This window comes from Dreissena polymorpha, chromosome 2 (genome assembly GCF_020536995.1).
Source record: "Dreissena polymorpha isolate Duluth1 chromosome 2, UMN_Dpol_1.0, whole genome shotgun sequence".
Classification (NCBI taxonomy): Eukaryota; Metazoa; Mollusca; class Bivalvia; order Myida; family Dreissenidae; genus Dreissena; species Dreissena polymorpha.
In genome coordinates, this window is record NC_068356.1 from 119174153 (window position 1) to 119197034 (window position 22882).

General features: G+C 37.1%; 1 protein-coding gene across 1 annotated transcript in view; it reads right to left on the reverse strand.

Annotated features, from left to right (window-relative positions):
* LOC127868724 (WD repeat and FYVE domain-containing protein 3-like) overlaps positions 1-22882 on the reverse strand; it is a 118417-nt gene that overhangs the window by 74510 nt on the left and 21025 nt on the right. The window contains exons 10-24 of the mRNA XM_052410728.1: positions 21583-21729; positions 21028-21125; positions 20559-20719; positions 19549-19641; positions 18061-18254; positions 17133-17271; positions 16339-16439; positions 15849-15997; positions 15247-15622; positions 14286-14458; positions 12722-13113; positions 12091-12312; positions 11482-11660; positions 9480-9708; positions 4432-4571 (exon numbers count right to left, since the gene is read on the reverse strand). Of these exons, the coding sequence (XP_052266688.1) occupies positions 4432-4571; positions 9480-9708; positions 11482-11660; positions 12091-12312; positions 12722-13113; positions 14286-14458; positions 15247-15622; positions 15849-15997; positions 16339-16439; positions 17133-17271; positions 18061-18254; positions 19549-19641; positions 20559-20719; positions 21028-21125; positions 21583-21729 (2793 nt within the window). The remainder of the gene's footprint in view (positions 1-4431; positions 4572-9479; positions 9709-11481; positions 11661-12090; positions 12313-12721; positions 13114-14285; positions 14459-15246; positions 15623-15848; positions 15998-16338; positions 16440-17132; positions 17272-18060; positions 18255-19548; positions 19642-20558; positions 20720-21027; positions 21126-21582; positions 21730-22882) is intronic.

Below are 22882 nucleotides of genomic sequence, written 5' to 3' on the forward strand. Positions count from 1 at the left end.
AAAGTTGGTTGCACATCTGAAATGTAAACATGTATTATACAATATTTAACTTATAACTGCTAAACCAATGCTGACAAAAGTGGATCATCTTAATCATGCGCACTAAGATGTATACAATTTGTGTTAACCCTTTCCCATTTCGTATTCGACACATTTATGGATTGATCCCTTAGAAAGTTAAATTAAACAAAGAATTTTGTAACAAGATTAAAGTTTTAAAGGCTTCATTTCAAACCCTTAGATACTGATGAGCAGCAAACAGCATAAAACCTGAACAAACTGCGAGTTTTATGCTGGTTGCAAAAGCCATTTTCACTTCGTTTATTATGGGGGTTGTATTTTAATGTCCGATTAAGTTTGTAAAAAGGTACAAGTAATATTATCACAAGTGTGGCGATAAAAGTGATCACAAGTGTAGTGATCAAGTAAAAGTATTATCGCAAGTGCGAAAAAGTGTGATCACAAGTGTAGTGATCAATGTCAGATTAAGTATATTATCGCAAGTGCGAAAAAGTGTGATCACAAGTGTAGTGATCAATGTCCGATTAAGTATGTAAAAGGTACAAGTAAAAGTATTGGATCACAAGTGTAGTGATCAAGTAAGTGTTATCGCAAGTGCGCAAAAAGTGTGATCACAAGTGTAGTGATCAATGTCCGATTAAGTATGTAAAAGATCACAAGTGTAGTGATCAAGTAAGTGTTATCGCAAGTGCGCAAAAGTGTGATCACAAGTGTAGTGATCAATGTCCGATTAAGTATGTAATTCGCAAGAGCGAAAAAAAGTGTGATCACAAGTGTAGTGATCAAGTAAAAGTTTTAGTGGGTCATTAAAAGTGTCATGGCGATTATCATTTAAAAGTGGATCCAATGGTCAAGCGATTGGTAGAACTAGGTTTAGCCCAGCAAAGTATATGGTTCTTCCTAGTTCGGTCGCTTGATGAGCAATAGCATTTTTTATTTTGGGTACGCAGTGTTGCTACTATAACGGTGTTACTTCACATTTTGTAATTTTATCGTGTGCTCATCCACCTCCGGTAGGTATATTTTCAAAGTAACAGGTTTCCATGAGTGAGTAGCCGATCTTTCGTTGGGCTCGTGGTTACCACCGGCTGTTTTTTAGCTGCGGCCTTTTATATCCCACTTTTTACTCGAATAATATATTAAAGAAATCTGTTTGTGAATACCTTGTGCATTCTATTACATTTTTGTGATGTTTATTGGGAGGCAAAATATTTTGGAACCGGTTCATTAAACTAGTTAAATGTAGTAATGTGTTGTTTTATCGTTGCAGTCGTAAAATAAGACTTATTAATTTCTGAATATAAATTAATAATATTTATTTTCGCGGAAACGAATGTTGTTTGCTGGTCTCTATAGATACGATTACGGATGTAACGTTATGTACGGAATGCTTCGGTTGAGTTCGTTAAAACAATGAAATTACGCATTTCCTTACCACGTGATATAACGTCATTCCGCCTTTTGCAAACTGCCTGTGCTTTTGTTCGGATCGTAAACAAACCCCACCCACCGCACCCTGATTAATATCTCGACTGGTCCGACATCCACATTTTAAGATGCTCAGAGTCGATTAAAAACCATATCTTGCACATATATGGATTATACATTTGAGCTATACGATTCTGTCGGCAAGTTCTCTATTTCCAGTACATGTACACCGGCTCATGGCCGGCTCCTAAAATCTGATGGCAGACATTCACACCCATTTTGGTGCCGGGGCCAGGCCACACCCCTTACAGTCGATCGAGATGGTGCCAAACTTGGTCTTGTACAACTGGGGCGCTTTCCAGCGGACAGCGTGACTCGGCGCTTGGACTGTCTTCATCGAATGCTACAATGGACAAACGCACTGTCGCACGTTTATATCGAGCACATGCATTCTGCCGGTGAACAATGAACTGTCTCGTGTTTAATATAAGTGCACAGGAATTTTTGATGCCACTTCCATATCCGAACATTCACTTTGGCGTCGTTTTTTATATTCTGTCTGTTTTTTATTGTCATATGAGCCTTTTTATATGTGTTATTATGTCTGGTAATTTTATTGTCATATATTTCTTGTTGCATTTGCCTTCCTGTCGCAGTGCCGGAAAATTCTGTTTGCCGGGGGTCGGATGGGCATGCGCATTTATACATTTATCTGAATGGACTCTGTGACTACTTGCGTAGTTTATCATCCTTGTCCTTTCGGGTAATTCCAAGTTATTATAGTTTAAGCTTAAACAAAATAAAAAATAGTAGCAATACCGTAGGGTAAAAAACGTTAAGGTGTCAAATCGCTGGCTGAGCGATAAGTTGTATTTTAATGTCCAATTAAGTTTGTAAAAAGGTACAAGTAATATTATCACAAGTGTGGCGATAAAAGTGATCACAAGTGTAGTGATCAAGTAAAAGTATTATCGCAAGTGCGAAAAAGTGTGATCACAAGTGTAGTGATCAATGTCGGATTAAGTATATTATCGCAAGTGCGAAAAAGTGTGATCACAAGTGTAGTGATCAATGTCCGATTAAGTATGTAAAAGGTACAAGTAAAAGTATTGGATCACAAGTGTAGTGATCAAGTAAGTGTTATCGCAAGTGCGCAAAAAGTGTGATCACAAGTGTAGTGATCAATGTCCGATTAAGTATGTAAAAGATCACAAGTGTAGTGATTAAGTAAGTGTTATTCGCAAGTGCGCAAAAGTGTGATCACAAGTGTAGTGATCAATGTCCGATTAAGTATGTAATTCGCAAGAGCGAAAAAAGTGTGATCACAAGTGTAGTGATCAAGTAAAAGTTTTAGTGGGTCATTAAAAGTGTCATGGCGATAATCATTTAAAAGTGGATCCAATGGTCAAGCGATTGGTAGAACTAGGTTTAGCCCAGCAAAGTATATGGTTCTTCCTAGTTCGGTCGCTTGATGAGCAATAGCATTTTTTATTTTGGGTACGCGGTGTTGCTACTATAACGGTGTTACTTCACGTTTTGTAATTTTATCGTGTGCTCATCCACCTCCGGTAGGTATATTTTCAAAGTAACAGGTTTCCACGAGTGAGTAGCCGATCTTTCGTTGGGCTCGTGGTTACCACCGGCTGTTTTTTCGCTGCGGCCTTTTATATCCCACTTTTTACTCGAATAATATATTAAAGAGATCTGTTTGTGAACACCTTGTGCATTCTATTACAATTTTGTGATGTTTATTGGGAGGCAAAATATTTTGGAATCGGTTCATTTAACTAGTTAAATGTAGTAATGTGTTGTTTTATCGTTGCAGTCGTAAAATAAAGAGATTGTTAATTTTGATAATGCCTCCATTAATCTTGAGTTAATCCAAAGTGAAGGTCAAACATAAGAACTACAAGATTATTTTAATTCACAACATGTATTAATGTTTTTACATACATATTGCACAAGAAAACAACAAGAGCTGTCAGAGGACAGCTCACTCGACTATTCAAGTGCTTGACAGTATAACGTAAGCCTTGATGGGGAAATTGTTCATATTCAATAATTTATTAGACAATCTTTCAAAAATAAAAAAAGGAAAAAAAAATAAATAAAAAAATTTGGGGGGGGGGGTTAGTGGGGTTGAGAGGGGGGAACAATGTGGGTGTGGTCATTTATTAGAAGATCTTTCAAATATAAACAAAGGAATAAAATTTTTTTTTATTTTTTTGCGAGGGGGGGTAGAGGGGGTTGAGAGGGGGGTATAATGTGGGGTGTGGTCATTTATTAGACGATCTTTCACAAATAAAATAAAAAATAAAAAATTGGGGGGGGGGGGTGGGGGGGGGCAGGGATTCTGGGTTGGGGCGTGGGGTATTGTTTGGGTGGAATCCATTGTGGTATTCAGGTGAGTGTTGTTTTGTCAAAGTATTAATAAAATCTGATCATAAATAAAGATGTAATGGCAATTTAAGCAAAATGTTCAATTATCTAAGTATAAAAGGGGACATAATTCTGTCAAAATGCTTGATACAGTTGTCTGCTCTTGTTTATAGGTTGGGGTCATGATGGTAAACAAGTACACAAAATATGAAAGCAATATGTCAAGGGACACAGGAAATATTTGGGGGAAGTACGCAAACTTTAACATAGATTATCAATAATATGCATATTCGAAGTATAAAAGGGGCCATAATTCTGTCAAAATGCTTGATACAGTTGTCTTCTCTTGTTTATGGGTTGGGGTCATGATGGTAAACAAGTATGCAAAATATGAAAGCAATATGTCAAGGGACATTGAAAATATTTGGGGTAGTACGCAAACTTTAAAATTTACACACAAACGGACACGGGAACGGCAACGCCGACGCCGGGGTGAGTAGGATAGATCCACTATATATATTTCATACATAATAGTCAAGCTAAAAATATGACTACTGCATGGATCAAGAGTTAAATGGATTACTTAAACAAGCAGTGAGTGACCTGTTTGGCGATGGACTTGCTGTCCACTTTGTTGTAAATCTTCCTCATCTTGGCCACAGTGAGCTGGGACATAGCGTGGGCATGGATGCCAAACATCACCTTCTCCTCAGCTACAAACGGGCCCTGAACCTCACGATCCTCTGCAAAACAGTGCAGTTCAATACTTACTGTTGCAGACAGGTAATTGAGGTGAACTGTGATTTTTATACAGGATATTGTTGATAGCTTTGGTTGATTATTGCTTATTTTATTGCAATTAAATAGAGAAATTAATATCTTTATAAATGGAAGTCACTACCGGGGTCTTTAAAAATCATTTAGATACATCTGACCAAGTTTGGTGAAGATTAGATGAAAACAACTTGAATTAGAGAGCGGACACTTAATACGGACCGACAGACCGACCAACAAACCGACAGACAAGCTCACTCCTATATACCTCCCTAAACTTCGTTTGTGGGGGTATAATAATCTATGAAACCAGCAAAACCTCTTTTTACTTCTATAATTAAAGCCGGCCGAGTTGATATTTCTCACAACGATTTGGTTTTCTCAACTGACCAGAATTGATCAGTGATCGTCAGATACATTCTAAAGCTTTTGTTTTGTGAACATATTTATTCAGGAACCAAAATAAGAGGGCTAAGATGGCCCTAGTTCGCTCACCTGAGAGGAGTCAGTTCATTCAATCTTAACCTAATGTCGAACATGACCTAGATATTGACCAGACAAACATCCTGGTCAAGTTTCATCATTATTGAACCAAAACTCTGGCGTAGGGAGTGTTTTTGTTTGTGTAAGATTTGAAATGGTGACCTATCATCAAACTTGACTGAGATCTTTCAGCAACTTTGATAAAGAATGCTTGAGAAATGTGAATGCTAGAGTGTTTACAAACCAAATGTGGACGGAAGAACAGCGGACAAAGACCAATCCTAAAACCTCACCTGAGCAATCAGGTGAGCTAAAAAGTGTGTTTCACCGATCTGAGCCATTTTCCAACTTGTCCATGAAATCAATAAAACCAATGTATTGACTAAGTTTCACGATGATTAGGCAAAATATGTGACTTCCATAGTGTTCAATCACAAGGTTTCTCTCTATAAAGTCACATAAGGAAAACTGCCCCACCCCCCTGGCAGCCATGTTTATTGACCCATCGGGACCATTTGCAAACTCATCTGAGATATATTTAAAACCAATCTTTTCACCAAGTTTCATGATGATTGGGCAAAAAATGTGACTTCTAAAGAGTTCACAAGCTTTTTTTTTACTACTGTGAAACCATTATTATTCGTCCGACATTAATTTTCGCCTTTTTCGTCCTTCGACCGATGGACGAATTCAAGAGCCTAACGAACAATCATGTCCCATATTTGAAACAAATAAGACTGAATTACCGTAGGCATGAGGCATTTAAATCCAGCGTAATCCACGCATATACACAGGGCTCGAAATTAACACTCGCACACTCGCAAAATGCGAGAGAAAAAAGATTGCAAGGTAAGTTATAAGCCACTAGTATTTTTTGCAAATAAAGAAATAGTGAAAAAAAAACGAGTTATATTGCTTAATGCGTTCGACGGCGTGAACGCTAAACCGTAGGTCAATTTTTTGAACGTCCGAATACCCATATGCGAAAGCGCGCACCTTGTTTGTTGACTGGTTTACTTATAATACAGGTACACAGATGGTATTGATACAAAGAACATGAAACAGTCGACTATTCACACTCAAGTTAAATCCGGTTTTGACACAAAGGGGTGTTTATTATACAGTGTACTGACAACTGGCATTTCCTGTAAAACGCGAATGCAATAAGGCTGTATCGAATGCGTCGACTTCGTTTAGGTATAATAGTGTTGATTAGCGCTAATTGTTAACAACTTTATTACCCATTGTGTGTATTGTGTTTTGTTCAGGCGTGTTGCAGATTATACAGCTTACACGCGGCGAATCCGGATTAAAGACAATACTATTAAACGCAATTAAAATATGACGATGTGGGATCAACACCTGACTGAAATATATTCTGTGCTTTGTTACAAATTAATAAAGAACATTTTAATTTGTGTTTGGTTGTTTGGTTTTAACTGCATCTACTATTTTTGTACATATACATAAAAACCCGTACCTTTGTTTTTTTTTATAACAAAAATTTTTTTTTATGATTTAATACTGTTGTTTATCAATAAATGCAGCGTTCCATTCAGAAAAAAAAATACTTAACAAACTAGATCCTCATTTGTATAATAGAACAAGTTTCGCACCTTCTCCAATTAGCGCCGCTAAAGGTAAGATTGTTATCAATTTGACCGTGATAGTAATGGAAAAAGACTAATTGGAAATTGGCTTCGTTATTTAAAAACCTCGTTAACGATTATTCAGTCCCACTTATCTGCTAATCATAACAAAGAACGTGTCAATAACATAGAATAATAAGGGACAGTTACTTTCACCTAAAATAACAGACTTGTTGATTGGCATATACCAAACAAGGCCCACCTCTTGCAAGTGACTACCCAGTGTCACCTCTCTTTCCCCAGCACGATATTTTCGCAACCGCGTATTACATGTATTACAAACAAATCGGACGTTTTTTTGTTGTTTTTTTTCAACACCAGAAATGGGCGAATTTAAGAGCGGACGAAATAGTCATTTTTATGAAAAGGGCGAAATTTTGTGCCAACGAAAATAAATGGTTTCACAGTATATAAATATAAGAAAACTGCCCCCCCCCTGGCAGCCATGTTATTCAACTGACCGGAACCATTTTCCAACTCAACTCAAGGAAAAAATGTTCTGACCAAATTTCATGAAAATTGGGCAAAAAATGTGACTTCTAGAGTGTTGACATGTTTTCACTATATACATATTGAGAAAAATGCCCCGCCCACTGGCGGCCATGGTTTTTCACCGATCTGGACCATTTTCGAACTTGTCCGACATATCAATAAAACCAATGTTTTTATTAACTTTCACGATAATTGGGCCAAAATTGTGACTTCTAGAGTGTTTACAAGGTTTCTCTATAGCCATATAAGGAAAACTGCCCCGCCCACTGGCGGCAATGTTTTTCAGCAGACCGGAACCATTTTTGAACTCAACCAACATATCATTAAGACAGACATTTAGACAAAGTTACATGAAGATTGGGCATTAAATGTGACTTCTACAGTGTTTACAAGCTTTTTCTTTCTTTTTTTTGACCTAGTGACCTAGTTTTTGACCCAGCATGACCCAGTTTCGAACTCGATCGAGATATCATCGGGACAAATCTTCTGACCAAGTTTCATGAAGATCGGACAATAAATGTGGCCTCTAGAGTGTTTATGAACAAATGTGGATGGACGGACGGACTGATGGACGGATGGACGACAGACAAAGACTGGCCACAAAAGCTCCCCTGAGCAATCAGGTGAGCTAAAAAAAACATCCAACCTCGAATAACAATTAACACATAAATGATACACAAATCTACACTGTATTATTATGCAATATTTAGAACAGTTGTCTCGCATGTTACATGACCTTAATTCATGATTGTTTAACAAGCCTTTTAACTATATAAATATAAGGAAAACTGCCCTGTCCCCCTGGCAACCATGTTTTACAACAGACCGGAACCATTTTCAAACTTAACTCACGTATCTAGGAAACAAAAGTTCTGACAAAATTTAATGAAAATTGGGCCAAAAATGTGACTTCTAGAGTGTTGACATGTTTTCACTATATACTTATAGAGAAAAATGCCCCGCTCACTGGCGGCCATGTTTTTTCACCGATCTGGACCATTTTCGAACTCGTCCGAGAAATCAATAAAAACAATGTTTTGACCAACTTTTATGATGATTGGGCAGAAATTGTGACTTCCAGAGTGTTTACAAGGTTTCTCTATAGCCAAATTAGGAAAACTGCCTAGCCCACTGGCGGCCATATTTTTCAACGGACCGGAACCACTTTTGAACTCAACCAACATATCGTTAAGACAAACATTTTGACAAAGTTACATGAAGATTGGGCATGAAATGTGACTTCTACAGTGTTTACAAGTTTTTTTCTTTTTTTTACCTAGTGACCTAGTTTTTGCCCCGGCACGACCCAGTTTCGAACTCGACCGATATTTCATTGGGACGAAGCTTCTGACCAATTTTCTTGAAGATCGAACAATAAATGTGGCCTCTAGAGTGTTTACGAACAAATGTTAATGGACGGACCGACGTACGACAGACAAAGACCGGTCACAAAAGCTCACCTGAGCAATCAGGTGAGCTAAAAAAAGTTGTTACAATGATAATTTTAACTGTAATTTTTTACTCTTTGAAAATGTTTAACACCAATTTAAATTACTGATTTTTCCATTAAACCAATGACAAGCATAAAATATTCCAAATATATCAAATGAATTACTAGAACATGAATTATAAAAGCTTTAATTGTGTTGTTGTTTATTTAAATAATTGTAAGAAATAAGAGCTGTCTGCATAGGATGACATATGCCCCCGATAAACGCTTTGATAGAAGTTATGAGCATTTTTAGAAACCTAAACACATTTTTCGAAACCTAAATGCGGACCCTAAGTTCAAGGTCAAGGTCACAGGGGTTAAAATTTGTGTGCATATGGAAAGGCCTTGTCCATATACACATGCATACCAAATATGAATGTTACATTTGAAGTGAAATAGAAGTTATGAGCACTTTTCGAAACCTAAACGCAAAGTGTGACGGACAGACAGACAGACAGACAGACAGACAGACAGACAGACGGACGGACAGACACACAGTGAGATCACTATATTGCCCTCCATCATGGGCATAAAAATATAATGTTACATTGAAACATTACCTTCATGCATTATAACAAGTAACTATTTTTCTAATCTTCATAAATGTTAATAATTCTAACCTTATAAGATTACTGTTGTACTAATTTATACTATTATTTCTACTAAATAATATTTCTGATTTTCTAATCACAAGTATTTGATCAATTTAAAATATTTAATTGGTCAAATAATTAAAAATACAATTTTGAACAGTTTCTCACCCAGATACGGAGACTGGAAACTGCCAATATATGTGGGTCCTAGTGTGTAGATGTTCTTCACGGTTGCAGCGGAGATGACATCCTCCAGGAGGTGGGCGGGGCCTTGTCGCCATGTCAACCTCGACTGCCTCCTCAGCTGGGGCGGGGTGCCCATGTAGGCGAACACGGAGGTGAATGCTGTTGGGCTGGCTGAGCCACCCACACCCAGGTTGGGTGAGATGTAGTGTAACTGGAAATGTGAGATGTAGTGTTACTTGAAATGTGAGACATAGTGTAACTGGCAACATAAGAGGTAGTGTAACTGGCAATCTAAGATGTAGTGTAACTTGCAATCTGAGATGTAGTGTAATGTGCAATCTGAGATTAAGTGTAACTGGCAACATGAAAGGTAGTGTAACTGGCAATCTGAGATGTAGTGTAACTGGATATCTGAGATTTAGTGTAACTGGCAATCTCAGATGTAATGTAACTGGCAACGTGAGACATGGCAATGTAACACATAGTGTAACTGGCAATCTAAGATGAAGTGTAACTGGCAATGTGATACATAGTGTAACTGGAAATGTGAGATGTAGTGTAACTGGCAATGTGAGATGTAGTGTAACTGGCAATGTGACATGTAGTGTAACTGGCAATGTGAGATGTAGTGTAACTGGGTATTTGAGATGTAGTGTAACTGGAAATGTGAGACATAGTGTAACTGGCAACATGAGAGGTAGTGTTACTGGCAATGTGAGATGTAGTGTAACTGGCAACATGAAAGGTAGTGTAACTGGCAATCTAAGATGTAGTGTAACTGGATATGTGAGACATAGTGTAACTGGCAATTTGAGATGTAATGTAACTGGCAACATGAGACATAGTGTACCTGGCAATGTGAGATGCAGTGTAACTGGCAATGTGAAACATAGTGTAACTGGAAATGTAAGATGTAGTGTAACTGGCAATTAGAGATGTAGTGTAACTGTCAATGTGAGATGTAGTGTAACTGGCATAGTGAGATGTAGTGTAACTGGCAATGTGAGATGTAGTGTAACTGGCAATGTGAGAAAAGGTGTAGCTGGCAATTTGAGACATAGGGTAACTGGCAATGTGAGATGTAGTGTAACTAGCAATGTGAGATAAAGTGTAACTGGAAATGTGAGATGTAGTGTAACTGGCAATGTGAGATGTAGTGTAACTTGCAATGTGAGACATAATGTAACTGGCAATGTGAGACATAGTGAAACTGGCAATGTGAGACATAGTGTAACTGGCAATGTGAGATGTAGTGTAACTGGCAATGTGAGATGTAGTGAAATTGGCAATGTGAGACATAGTGTAAATGGCAATGTGAGACATAGTGTAAATGGCAATAGTGCAAATGTCAATGTGAGACGTAGTGTAACTGTCAATGTGAGATGTAGTGAAACTGGCAATGTGAGACATAGTGTAACTGGCAATGTGAGATGTAGTGTAACTGGCAATGTGAGACATAGTGTAACTGGCAATCTGAGACGTAGTGTAAATGGCAAAGTGAGATGTAGTGTAACTGGCAATGTGAGACATCGTTTAACTGGCAATGGGAGATGTTGTGTAACAGGCAACGTGCGATGTAGTGAAACTGGCAATGTGAGATGTAGAGTAACAGTGCAAATACCTTAAGTTTTAAGATTTACCTAAGGCACTGTGTGAATACAAGTCCTAACCTTTACCTTTAAGTGTGACCTTGAACTTAAACAAAAGGGGAAGAGTGTTACTTGCAACATATTGTCTTACACTTGTTTAAATTGTACCAATTTATCTCAAAACCTATCAATGTATGGCAAAACTATGGCTAAGACCGGAATTTTCGAACATACATCCAGATAGCCAGACAGATGTGAAAATGCACAGATGGACAGTGGGTATGCTATAGGAGGCCTTTTTTTTTTAAAAGGGCATGAACATTATAATACTTTTGGTAATAACTGTGTTTTTTTTCTAATAACAAATGGTCAAATATTATCATTTCTGAGCATACTTTCTGCATGCTGATAACTTCTCCATCCAGGTACAGGGTAACGCTGCTGTTCTTCATGATGCCAGCACGGTTGAACACAAGCACCAGGTGGTTCCACTGACCCTCCAAGTCCAGATCAGGGTGAGAGAACTTCACAAGGTTGTCGTTCAGCTTTGGCTCAGCAGCATCATCTGGGGGCGCTATGACAGACAGTACAAGATTCAACATTTAACTGAATGGAAAATTGTAAAACAATTAGAGGCTATACCGTTATTTATACACAATAAGTCTTACTACAGACAGCAACATTTTGTCTGAAATCATGAAATGACATATTAATTATAAAAAAAGTCAAAATTTAAATTATTTAAAAAAATTAATTCTGATTTGTTTATATTTTTTAAGTTAAAGAAAATAATCAATGGTAAAATCATTAAGCAAGGATTGATTCTGAAATTCATTCACAATATTTATAAGATTCTTTTCATGGCCGTAAATTTGAAATCTTGCAATAAACTGAAAGCATGATCAGTCAATAAAATCTTGCCGTCAGGTTGATTGTGAAATTTTCAAACCATGGAAAGCATTAACAGTCAATTTGTTATAAGTAAATAATCAATGCCTGCATACCAGCACTTGGCATGAGTATCTCCTGTGTGCCAACATAGAGGCCCCTGTCGCGGGGGGAGAGGGTGATGGAGAGGCATATCAGGTTCTCCTCCCGGCCCTGCAGGTTACGCACGATGGTCAGGAGACGCACAGGGTGGGGGTCTATACTGCTTACACTGAACTTATCCACACAGAACCAAGTGGAGAATGTCAGGCCTGACTGCGGTGGAAACACTCGCTCTCCTGCCAACAAGAGACTCAGTAAGTACACACTGCCTTGTTTTCAAGTTTATATACCGTTGTGTGCTTCAAAACACATAGTTCTTTGAAATAAGGAATGAGCATGTTTGCACTTTATTAATTGTATTCAAGAAACAAATTTGTTTTCTAATAACACAATTTGAATCTGACTAGAAAACAACGTAAAATGAAAGCATTATATATTTAAAATTACTTATTTATAACATAAACAGCCCTGATAGGCAGGTTTTAAATATCATTCTTTTTTTTTTCTCTGCATTTTTTGTCTGCCGATATGGGTTGTTGAATATCAGGTTGGGTTATTATGATTATAATCTCAATATTTAACAACACTTCTTTCATATGCTCCATAACAGGACTGACCGACAGGTAATATCTATTGCACACTTACCTGTTCCAATACCTCCTATAACGGAGGGATCAGTGACACCCACCACTCCGCTCACAACACTGGGGGTTGGTGGTCCCTGGGGGGCTATACTGGGCAGATACAGGCAGCCAAAACCCTCTGCATTCATGTGGAACTCTACAAATGCTGGAATAAGGCTGGAACCATGCAATCTTGCATCCTTGGGGGTTGTCATGGACACCAGACACTTGACTCGGGTCAACGGTACAGGACAACCTGCAGTTTTGAGTTTTCTCTCCAGCTCCAATGGTGGTCGTTTCTCATCCACACTGGAGTGACGAGACAGGGGCCAGCTGGTCCTGCTTCTCTCATCAAATGCAATGTCTTCATCAGCCGGTCTGCAGTTTAGTGGGAAACCAAGCCTCAGGAAGTCCCTGAAATACAGATTTGTCATTATAACCATAACTTCATTACAATCATCATCACAATAATCATTATTACATCTGTCATCGTGATCATCCTGATCATCATAGTCATCATCATCAATTAAATCATTAAAATTTTACTATAATGCTGAACATCATGACAAAAAACATATTCAACTTTACCATTATCGTCAATAACAATGACAACAAGACTATTGCCAAGCAATAAAAGTCCCCTACCGGTAGCTCCATTTTTCTAGTCTATTTGTTGCCATAGCAACCAGAATTTTTGACGTAGGAACAAAATGAAATGGCGTGCATAATCTCCATATTGCCATCTGTCCATGTTTCAAGTTTCATGAAAAAATAATAAGAACTTTACCATTATCGTCAATAACAATGACAACAAGACTATTGCCAAGCAATAAAAGTCCCCTACCGGTAGCTCCATTTTTCTAGTCTATTTGTTGCCATAGCAACCAGAATTTTTGACGTAGGAACAAAATGAAATGGCGTGCATAATCTCCATATTGCCATCTGTCCATGTTTCAAGTTTCATGAAAAAATAATAAGAACTTTTTTAATTATCGCAGGATACACCATTTTCAGCAATATTTCTAGTCTATTCGTTGTTATAGCAACCAGAATTCTTAACGTAGGAACAAAAATGAAATGACGTGTATAATCTCCATATTGCCATCTGTCCATGTTTTAAGTTTCATGAAAAAATATGAAGAACTTTTAAAAAATTATCGCAGGATCCAGAAAAGTGTGACAGACTGACAGACACACAGAGCGCAAACCATAAGTCCCTCGCCGGTTTCACCTGTAGGGGACTAATAATGCATACCAAATAAACCCAATCATAGTGTTTAAAGTATTTCAAAAGTGTTTAAGCACATGAAATGATTTAAAAGTAAGTGAGAAATAATCTTAAAGTAATAATTATGTGCTATTTGAAAGCACATGTTATCTTTACCAGTGACTTTATACACTGGAATATCCCAACGTAAATGTGAATAGATTTTGTCGAGAATACTGAATCAAAATGCTTGGACATATTTGTGTGTATCTAAAGTTTCTGTCATGAAATAAAAATAACATTTAAACGTTACAAAACTACGAATAATTAGGGTAATATAAATGCAATGCTTTCTGTGAGCCTGTATATATAACTGTACCTGAGGTCCCTTGGCGTGAGTGACTGTGATGCCAGGCGTTCTAACATATACTGGAGGAGTGGGTGCATGGTGTGGGTCTCGTCAGCCAGAGAGATGTTACCATGCACCAGCAGCTCGTGCGGGAAACCAGCGTCACACATCACCTGCTGGTTGTGCTCCTTGCGCAACAGATTCTGCACAATGAGAAAGATGATTTTGTGATGGAATCATTTCCCCTCTGTGTGTGCATTTTTAAGTTAATGAGACCCTTTTGTGCCTTGGGCTGCGCTATGTGAGGACCTGGATTGTGTCCCAGCACTCCTACCTTATTGAATACTAAAATAACGACAGTTGGAATGAATTAAATAATCGTTGCAATTTCCAAATATTTAATTCTTACTGAGAGATTTAACAAAAGCACAGCATAACGGGTGCCACGCTCGGCTGCGGGTGCAGTTTGGAATAGATGAAAGCTTGACAGAAGTTTTTATTTTTTTATTTTTTTTTAGGTCACAGTGACCTTGACCTTTGACCTAGTGACCCAAAAATGGGTGTGGCATGTAGAACTCATCAAGGTGCAGCTACATATGAAGTTTCAAAGATGTAAGTTGAAGCACTTTGTGTTTAGAGCAAATGTTCAAAACCTTGACAAAATGATAAGGTTTTATCACGACGCGAACAGCGGACACAATGAGCTGCCTATGACAATACCTCGGTTGTCTCCGAAAACAGCCGAGCTAAAAATTGGTATGGTATTGTGTTTTAAAGAAACCAGAGACCTCTGAAAAAACCTCATCTGTTCAGTATGGTGTCAACAAACTCAACGTCACATGCATCTTGAGTGGAAATCAAATGTTTACTTTCATAATAAATCTTTAGAACTAAGTGCCGTATTAAAACTACATAAGAGTTTTGATTGTTCTTTGCTTAGTTTTACAAAATCATAACATAATGACTTTATGTAAATAATTCGTAATCATACCTTTAACAAACCAGCGATAAAGACTTGTAGATCTCTGGACAAAGCAGTATTACTGCTGTTCACAGCCGGCAACAGGTGGAAAATAGACATGATGGCCCCAGAATGGATGATATGCTCCGGATGGCTTGTATTCAGTGGCAGAGTCAGAGAGCCGGTACTGGCCCGCTTGGGCCTGGGTGATGAGGTGGATGACGTAGATAAAGTAGATGTCATAGATGATGAAGGGGAGGGGGCAGGTCGTTTCATGGAGGGGGAATCAATGGACCTATAGCTGACTATTGTGTATGGACGGTCGAATGCATCGAGAGCCATGTCGTAGAGGTAACGGACCATTTGACATGCAGATACCAGTACCAGTGGAATGTTTTCTTTGTGTCTAAAGAGGAGAAATAGAACTATAATATTAAAAAGGAGAATAAAATTGTTTTAAATTAAGTTTTAAATATTAGAAAAAAAGGATTTTAAATGATTTTTAACAGATAAATATTTTTCAATCATTAGCATTATTAGGACTTTCATTTTGATACAATTACTGTATAAGCATCAAATGAATTAGCTGTAATAACTGTGCATAATCTGTATCTGATTGTGAGGATAATTACTTTGTTTCCTGATGTTTCTGAAAAATTTCCTCGAACACATGGTCAGTGGTTGATGTCGCTGAGTCTTCAACATCATCAGGGGGAATGTCGTTAGTGTTGGAAAAGCACCCTAGCAGTCTTACAGCCTCTGTCAAGCTGTTGTAGCGTACCTGGAGATATATGTGAGTATATAACACCTTCTTACTATTAATATCTGCTTGAAGACTATACCATATTTGAAGGGTCTTTATCAATGAAGCTTAATATACCGATACTGCTCTTAAGTAACATAAAAAATATACAATAAACAAGGTAAACATACAATGAGATGATATGTGGATATTGAATGGTCATAAACAACAAATGAGAAGTTTCTGTTAATGATAATCAAAGATGTAACAAGGGATCTTGGTGAAAGATGAAACTGAAAAATCTACCATTGGGAAAAAGGGATCAACATAAGAGTCAAAATAAGATATCAATAGGCTAAAAACATGACTACTCTACTCACATCTGAGGCAAAGAACTTGGCATTAGCTGGCTCGTATCTCATGGCTACAGTCAGAGTGTTAAACACGGTCTTCAGCATCAGAAGCACATCTGAACGACTCACTGAAATGATGTTAAACAGAGGCATGCTGTACTCAAATATATTTGACAACTGAATGTCAAAATGTACTTATTTGCGATTAATTCATCAAATACAAATTCACAAAATCCTCTTCAACTTAAGTTAAATCACCTTAAAACATTTTTATTCAGTGACAAAATAATTAATTAGTTATTTAAATCAATGTTATAAATATGTCCCATAAACAATCAATTGTAAAAATATATTTTAATACATTCTCTTTATAAAACACGAACATATTTGCCCAAATTATTACAAAGTTGTGAATCTCCAAACCAAATGTGTGGAATTTTCATCAGCATAAATTTAAAAAGTAATATAAGGAAATCTATCAAGTAAAAGAGCAACAATGTTTGAGAAGTCAAAAACTACAATACATGACCCTAGAGCTTTGTCACATATGTGGCTTATACCCTAGCACTGGTATGTCAGCTTTGTTCTGGAATATATAACTCAGGAATATGTGGATCACTGGGGATAAAATGTGTTCACACATGTATACATGCATCACTTGAGAAATAAGGAAACAGTTAACTCCACAAACTTAATCTTTTAACATTTTATGCGGACAAAGCCATCAACAAACCAACAAACTGACAGACTGACCGAGTAACTTCAATAATATCCCCTCGCTGCGAAGGTTACATGCTATTCCCATCCCGCGGCTACACTACCTTTGTCCCAGGGTTGGTTTGGTGGGTCTGCAAGGCACCCCTCCATGCTGACTAGCAGGGACATCACATACACAAAGCCTCCAACCTTCCTGAACACAGTACGTGTGCGGTGACTTTCACCCAGCACGTTCAACAGGGACTGTGGAGAGAATATTACAACTACATACAATACAAAAGTTGTAGACTTTATACATAATCAAAAGACGTTAGATGATGACTTAATGTCTACAAGGTGAACCCAAAGGTTCTTAATTACCACATTACAACCTAAGCAAATGAAATGGAGTTTACATAGTAGATATTGTGAACATGTCAATCATTAAAGTCTTTAGGATCAGAAGTTTTGTTAAAGGAGTTACTTTTAAATAAAATATATTTCAATATATCAAACAATTATTCTTTTACATAAAAAAAACAAGAGCTGTAACCATAGGATGACATATGCCCCTGAAAAACGCTTTTTCAAAACCAAAATGCAGATTTCGAAACCTAAATGCGGACCTTAAGTTCAAGGTCAATTTCAAAGAGGTCAAAATTTGTGTGCGTATGGAAAGGCATTGTCCATATACACATGCATACCAAATATGAAGGTTAAATCTGAAGCGACATCAAAGTTATGAGCATTTTTCGAAACCTAAACGCAAAGAGTGACAGACTTTCAGACAGACGGATGGACGGAAATGCATGATAAAATTATTCTATAATACTATTTATTATAGTGGCTTAGTGAATATGGTGTTTACTTAGCGACCAGGAAGTCCCCGGTTTGATCCCTGCTCTAGGAGCATGATTTAGATCCTCTACAAAGACACAATGTACATGTCCAACCTTAGAAACGGGCTTAAGAGTGTCTCCATAACACTTACACTTTCCATGCAATAAAGCTTAAATAAATAGATTCAAACTAACATGGTTAATGCTCCTGTACCTTGAGTATTGCGGTCTTCAGTTCTAGATCTGTGACCTCGGTTGTATTCATGAGGCCCAGGAGGGTGCCCATGTCGTCGTCACCGCCCGGGGAGAGAATCAGCTGTTGTACAATACCCAGGGCCTGGGGGCGACACTCCAGGAAGGGCACCATGTTGTGGGAACAACGTGCACCACCACACTCACGAAACACACCTACAAAGGAAAAAATATAAGTCCATCTTGATTTCCAGACAGTAAGTACAATTATTGGGTTTTCAGAAAGTAAAAATTATTTGTTTGGTATTCAGACAGAGTTACAACTATTGGGTTTTCGTCAAACAAAGTACAATGAGTGAGTTTTCAAAACAGATAGTAGTGTTCACAATAAAAAAAAGAAAGTTGTCACAAGTTGCTATATCCATCTAAATCCATGTGCACAAGTTTTTAAATATAGTTGGTGCTTAAGGAGGATTTTTAATAATGACCCCTTTTGCAGAATACATAACTCCAAAATGTAATTTGACCTTGTTTAAGTATTGTTATTCACTAATAATACAAACCATAAGTAACCATGTTTCATGCAATCATTTTCCATTTTTGTCACAATAGAAATAATGAACATGTTTTTGCACAAGATATGGTGGCTTTAATTGCCAGTTATGTTGTACGTAGATATGATATATATTTTTCAAACTTATGTGCAAGTCTCTGGTTTGTTACTAAAACTAATTGTGTAAGCTCAACCAGTATACATTGAATGATAAGATGTCCAAGACTCTCAGACTGTTATTCTATTCTTTTAGCTAGTTATTATTGGAAGCGTATACCGACCCATTTAAATAGTTTAATGCATTAACCATTAAAGAGGCTCATTGTTATATAAAATCAAAAGCTATAGCAGTTGATGTTTATTCAATTGTATATTTTTCTATGACTATGTTTAGTTATTGATCTAAAATATTTGCAACTCTTACAGCAGTTGTTTAAGTATGCCATATTACTGACTCTTGTTTACATTTGAAGTTCCAATTATTTCTTTTCATGAAAGCCTGGCACAAACTATAAGTTCTGGTAACCAGGTCCTGCTGGTTAGACTGTTTTAAATCAATCGGTCAGCATATAGTCATGCCTGGATGTTATCACTACTTAGAACTTGCAAAGCCTTTACACAGGTTATACCCGTTAGTGCAGTAATCAAAAGTCCTCAGCATGTTGATAACATTTGTATGCATAAGAAAAGAAAAGAGACGGGGCATGTGTTTGCAGGTTATGACTGCTTTTTTTTTGAGGTTTGTTGAAACTGCCTTTTTCAGGATGTTTGTTTTATTATGACAGATATTTTCACCCATTAAGCCACTTTATATTTGTATTTTTTTCAAATAAATATGCCCATTAAGCTTAACACTGTTTGTGTGAACATGTATAACATTGCTTCAGCCTTGGTTGCATAACAAATATAACATATCATTCCTCTATTTGACTACTGTAATAATATAAACCGTCCTACTTGTGTTCTGGTTGCTGTTGCTTAGCAGCATGGTGAGCACCTCCATGACAAGATAGCCCAGGTCTCTCTGCTCCTTGCTCATCCTGGTCGTGTCTGTAACAGCAACCACTGTACCATCTATACACTCATCTGTCAAGTACAGCTAAACATACACTGTACCATCTATACACTTATCTGTCTAGTACAGCTGTATATAAATCCATTACACTTTACCAACCATGCACTCATCTCCAAAGTAAATTTAAAATAGCCGACACTGTGTGCTATTTTTATGTGATTTTTTTTTAAATTACAGGACCCTAAGACCTTGAACATTTTTTTATTTCAAAATCTATATGGTTTTCCTTCACTAACCAGCATATTAATTTGTATTAACCTAAGATAAAGCATTATATAGATTTCAGAAGGAAATGCCTTTCATATAATTAGCCCCTGTGACCATGACCTCTAACAGGTTGACCTCAATATTGACTGGCTTGTCATCCTCGTATAAATTTGTGCATGTGATTGATAATATTGTCAAAACATGTGTTTCAGCAGTAAAACTTTTCAACAAACTAAAATTAAATTCACTACACACACACTGGTAAAACGTTGCAGCATCAATTAAACAGTGCTCATGGAATTTGTGTAGATATTGATATTTCCGCTAAATTCATATCAAAGCAAACACACTAAATTGCTATTGTTACAATCTTAAATAAGTCATCAATAAACCAGTTTTTGTACTGTATGATGATTAAACAGAAATTCCGGAACTAACTGGATTAACCAGTAATCAATTTAATTTTTGATTTAACATGCACATTTATGGAGTAAATTAAGCAAAGTCGGAGTGGCAACGACAATTATGGGCGCTGATTCTGCATACATCTAGGCTAACAAGTTTGGTCACAGGGCAATTAAGATGTAATCAATAAGGGCCAGTGGCGGCTCTTGCATTTGAAAAGGGCAAAGTTGCACTTCAGAACGCAAAATTGGTGTGGGTAAAACACTAAATACTAGCTTACCTCCATCAGCCTGGGGATCCTTGAGGAGGGCAGCAAAGCGGTGCAGACAGGTAACAAGCACCTCCAGAATTCCCACCTCCCGATACACGTCCTTGAACACAGTGTGGTACTGAACAATCTTCTGGAGGCTCTGAATGATCAGCATGCTGTTTTCCACAGAACTGCGGCAACAAACAGTATACGACTACATACAGTATACAGTTTTAAGTTTACAAACATACAGATTTAAACACATTAACAATGCGTACATGAGACCAAGTGAATAAGGTCTAAGTTTTAATACGCATTTTAGAAACATACATTCACAAGAAACAAATATTCATTTACACTCTGTCACCATACTTATGATCAAACAAAACTTATAATTCCTAAATAAACAGGGTTTCCAATTACCTGGCTTAATGATGATGTGAACATATTTCTACAGACTGAAAAGCAAAAAATGTTTCCTGCTCCCGCTTTGACTTACTGCTGTGTTTTCAGGACCAGGCTCAGGCTTATCAGTTCCTTGCAGGGAACAAAACTCAGATCAAACACGATAAACTCAAGCAGCTCGAAAAACTTCTCCTGAAAAAAGAGCATGCATTTCATTGATTTGTGAGGGAGCAATTGTGTTACTCTAGAAGCTAACAATTATACATTTCAGAACTGGATCTGCAATATTTTACCAAATTATTAAGTAATTTTGAGCTTAAACACTGCACTGTACACATACATTTAGCCAATAAAAGTTTGAAGGTGTAGAATCAAAACAATAAGTTTGAACGGTACCCTAATATTAAAAGCAATATGTGATGGGAAATATAGTCAGGCTTGTAAACCATGTGTACTTGTAATTTATTTTGGAAATATTTTAATAGTGATGTATTGTGGGCATTAAGTTGTCATCTGGACACAGGCCACTTAATCAACATGTTAACACCTAGACCAACAGCCAAGGCTAATGGCAAGTTATTAAGTCAAGACTAGTAGAAATTTCACCCGTTTACCATGATTGCATTCTTATAAGGACAATGCAGGCTACCTGAACATCTCTGGACTTGGTGTGCACTTTCTCTGCAAACTGAGACAGTGTGTTTTGTGGAACAAGGATGAAGTAGTTGGCACTGTCCTGGTGGTAGATGCTGTTGATCACATCCAGGACTGTGTTACATAGATGACTAGACTGCGCCTGAAATGGGGCATGGGGAAACCAGTCACAGATTGCCTCTTAATCAGTATACAGATATCTATTGCTCTCACTTTTGATTTAGGTGCATAACAAATGATTTGCAGTAAATTGAGCTGACTCATGCAAAAATTAACCCTTCAGCCTATCCAGTGTTGCTACAAATATGCTTTCTGTTTATTCCAGTGGGGAGTAATAATTACCTGCTTATGAGACCAATAAACCTTCCATGATTTTTAGCAAACAGGCTTCTGGCTGACCAGACTGCATAATGCGCAGGCTTGTCTGGAGCTGGCAGCATATGGCAAAATACCATTTTTTGCATCATGCAGCTAAATAGATTAAATTATTAAACAATGTGCTATTCTTTACTACAAAAACATCTATTTATTTCTGGCTTAAGTGCCCCATTGGTAAAGTGAGAACTTGCTTCACAAGTGACTCCTGGTTGATTACATGGATGTGATGCATTTTCATTGGAAGCAGCTTGATCATGTTTGTTCATTCATAACCAAGCATATTTTTCCTTATCTTTACGAGTTTCCTTCCATTATAAAACAAGTCTCTGTATTGTTCATGGAAACAAAAACAGGGAAGTTAAAAGCCTTTTGTTTGGATCATAATGACTGTTTCCATATAATAACAGGTATAATAATTGAACTATCTATGTTTAATGTGCAGCTGCATAAAACTCAATGAAACTGACAAAAGTAAAATGTTAAAATATGAAGAAGCGTACATTGTTTACAAAATAGCCAAAACAAACATTAACTGTATCACATATTATTAAGTATATCTTTCTTATACTTTATTTTATTATTTACTTCACTATATAAATGCTAAATAAGCATTTTGTACTGTTTGCCACTTTCTTGAAACGAGCAAGCAACATTTTGAGACGTTAAATGGCTTGATTTGTTAAATTGCCATCATCAATATCCGTTATCTGTATATCTGTATAATATCTTATCATTTTATAATAAAGGCTTTAAATTTATTGTCAAGGATATTTACTACAATTTTAAAGACTGTTATCCCAGGACAATAAACTTCCACTGTACTTCACCAAACACAAAAAAATGATGTCCTTTGGCTGACATGTTAATAGCTTTTTCGGCGTAAGCTGTATTAAGCCAGCTTTTCACCTCTCCTGACC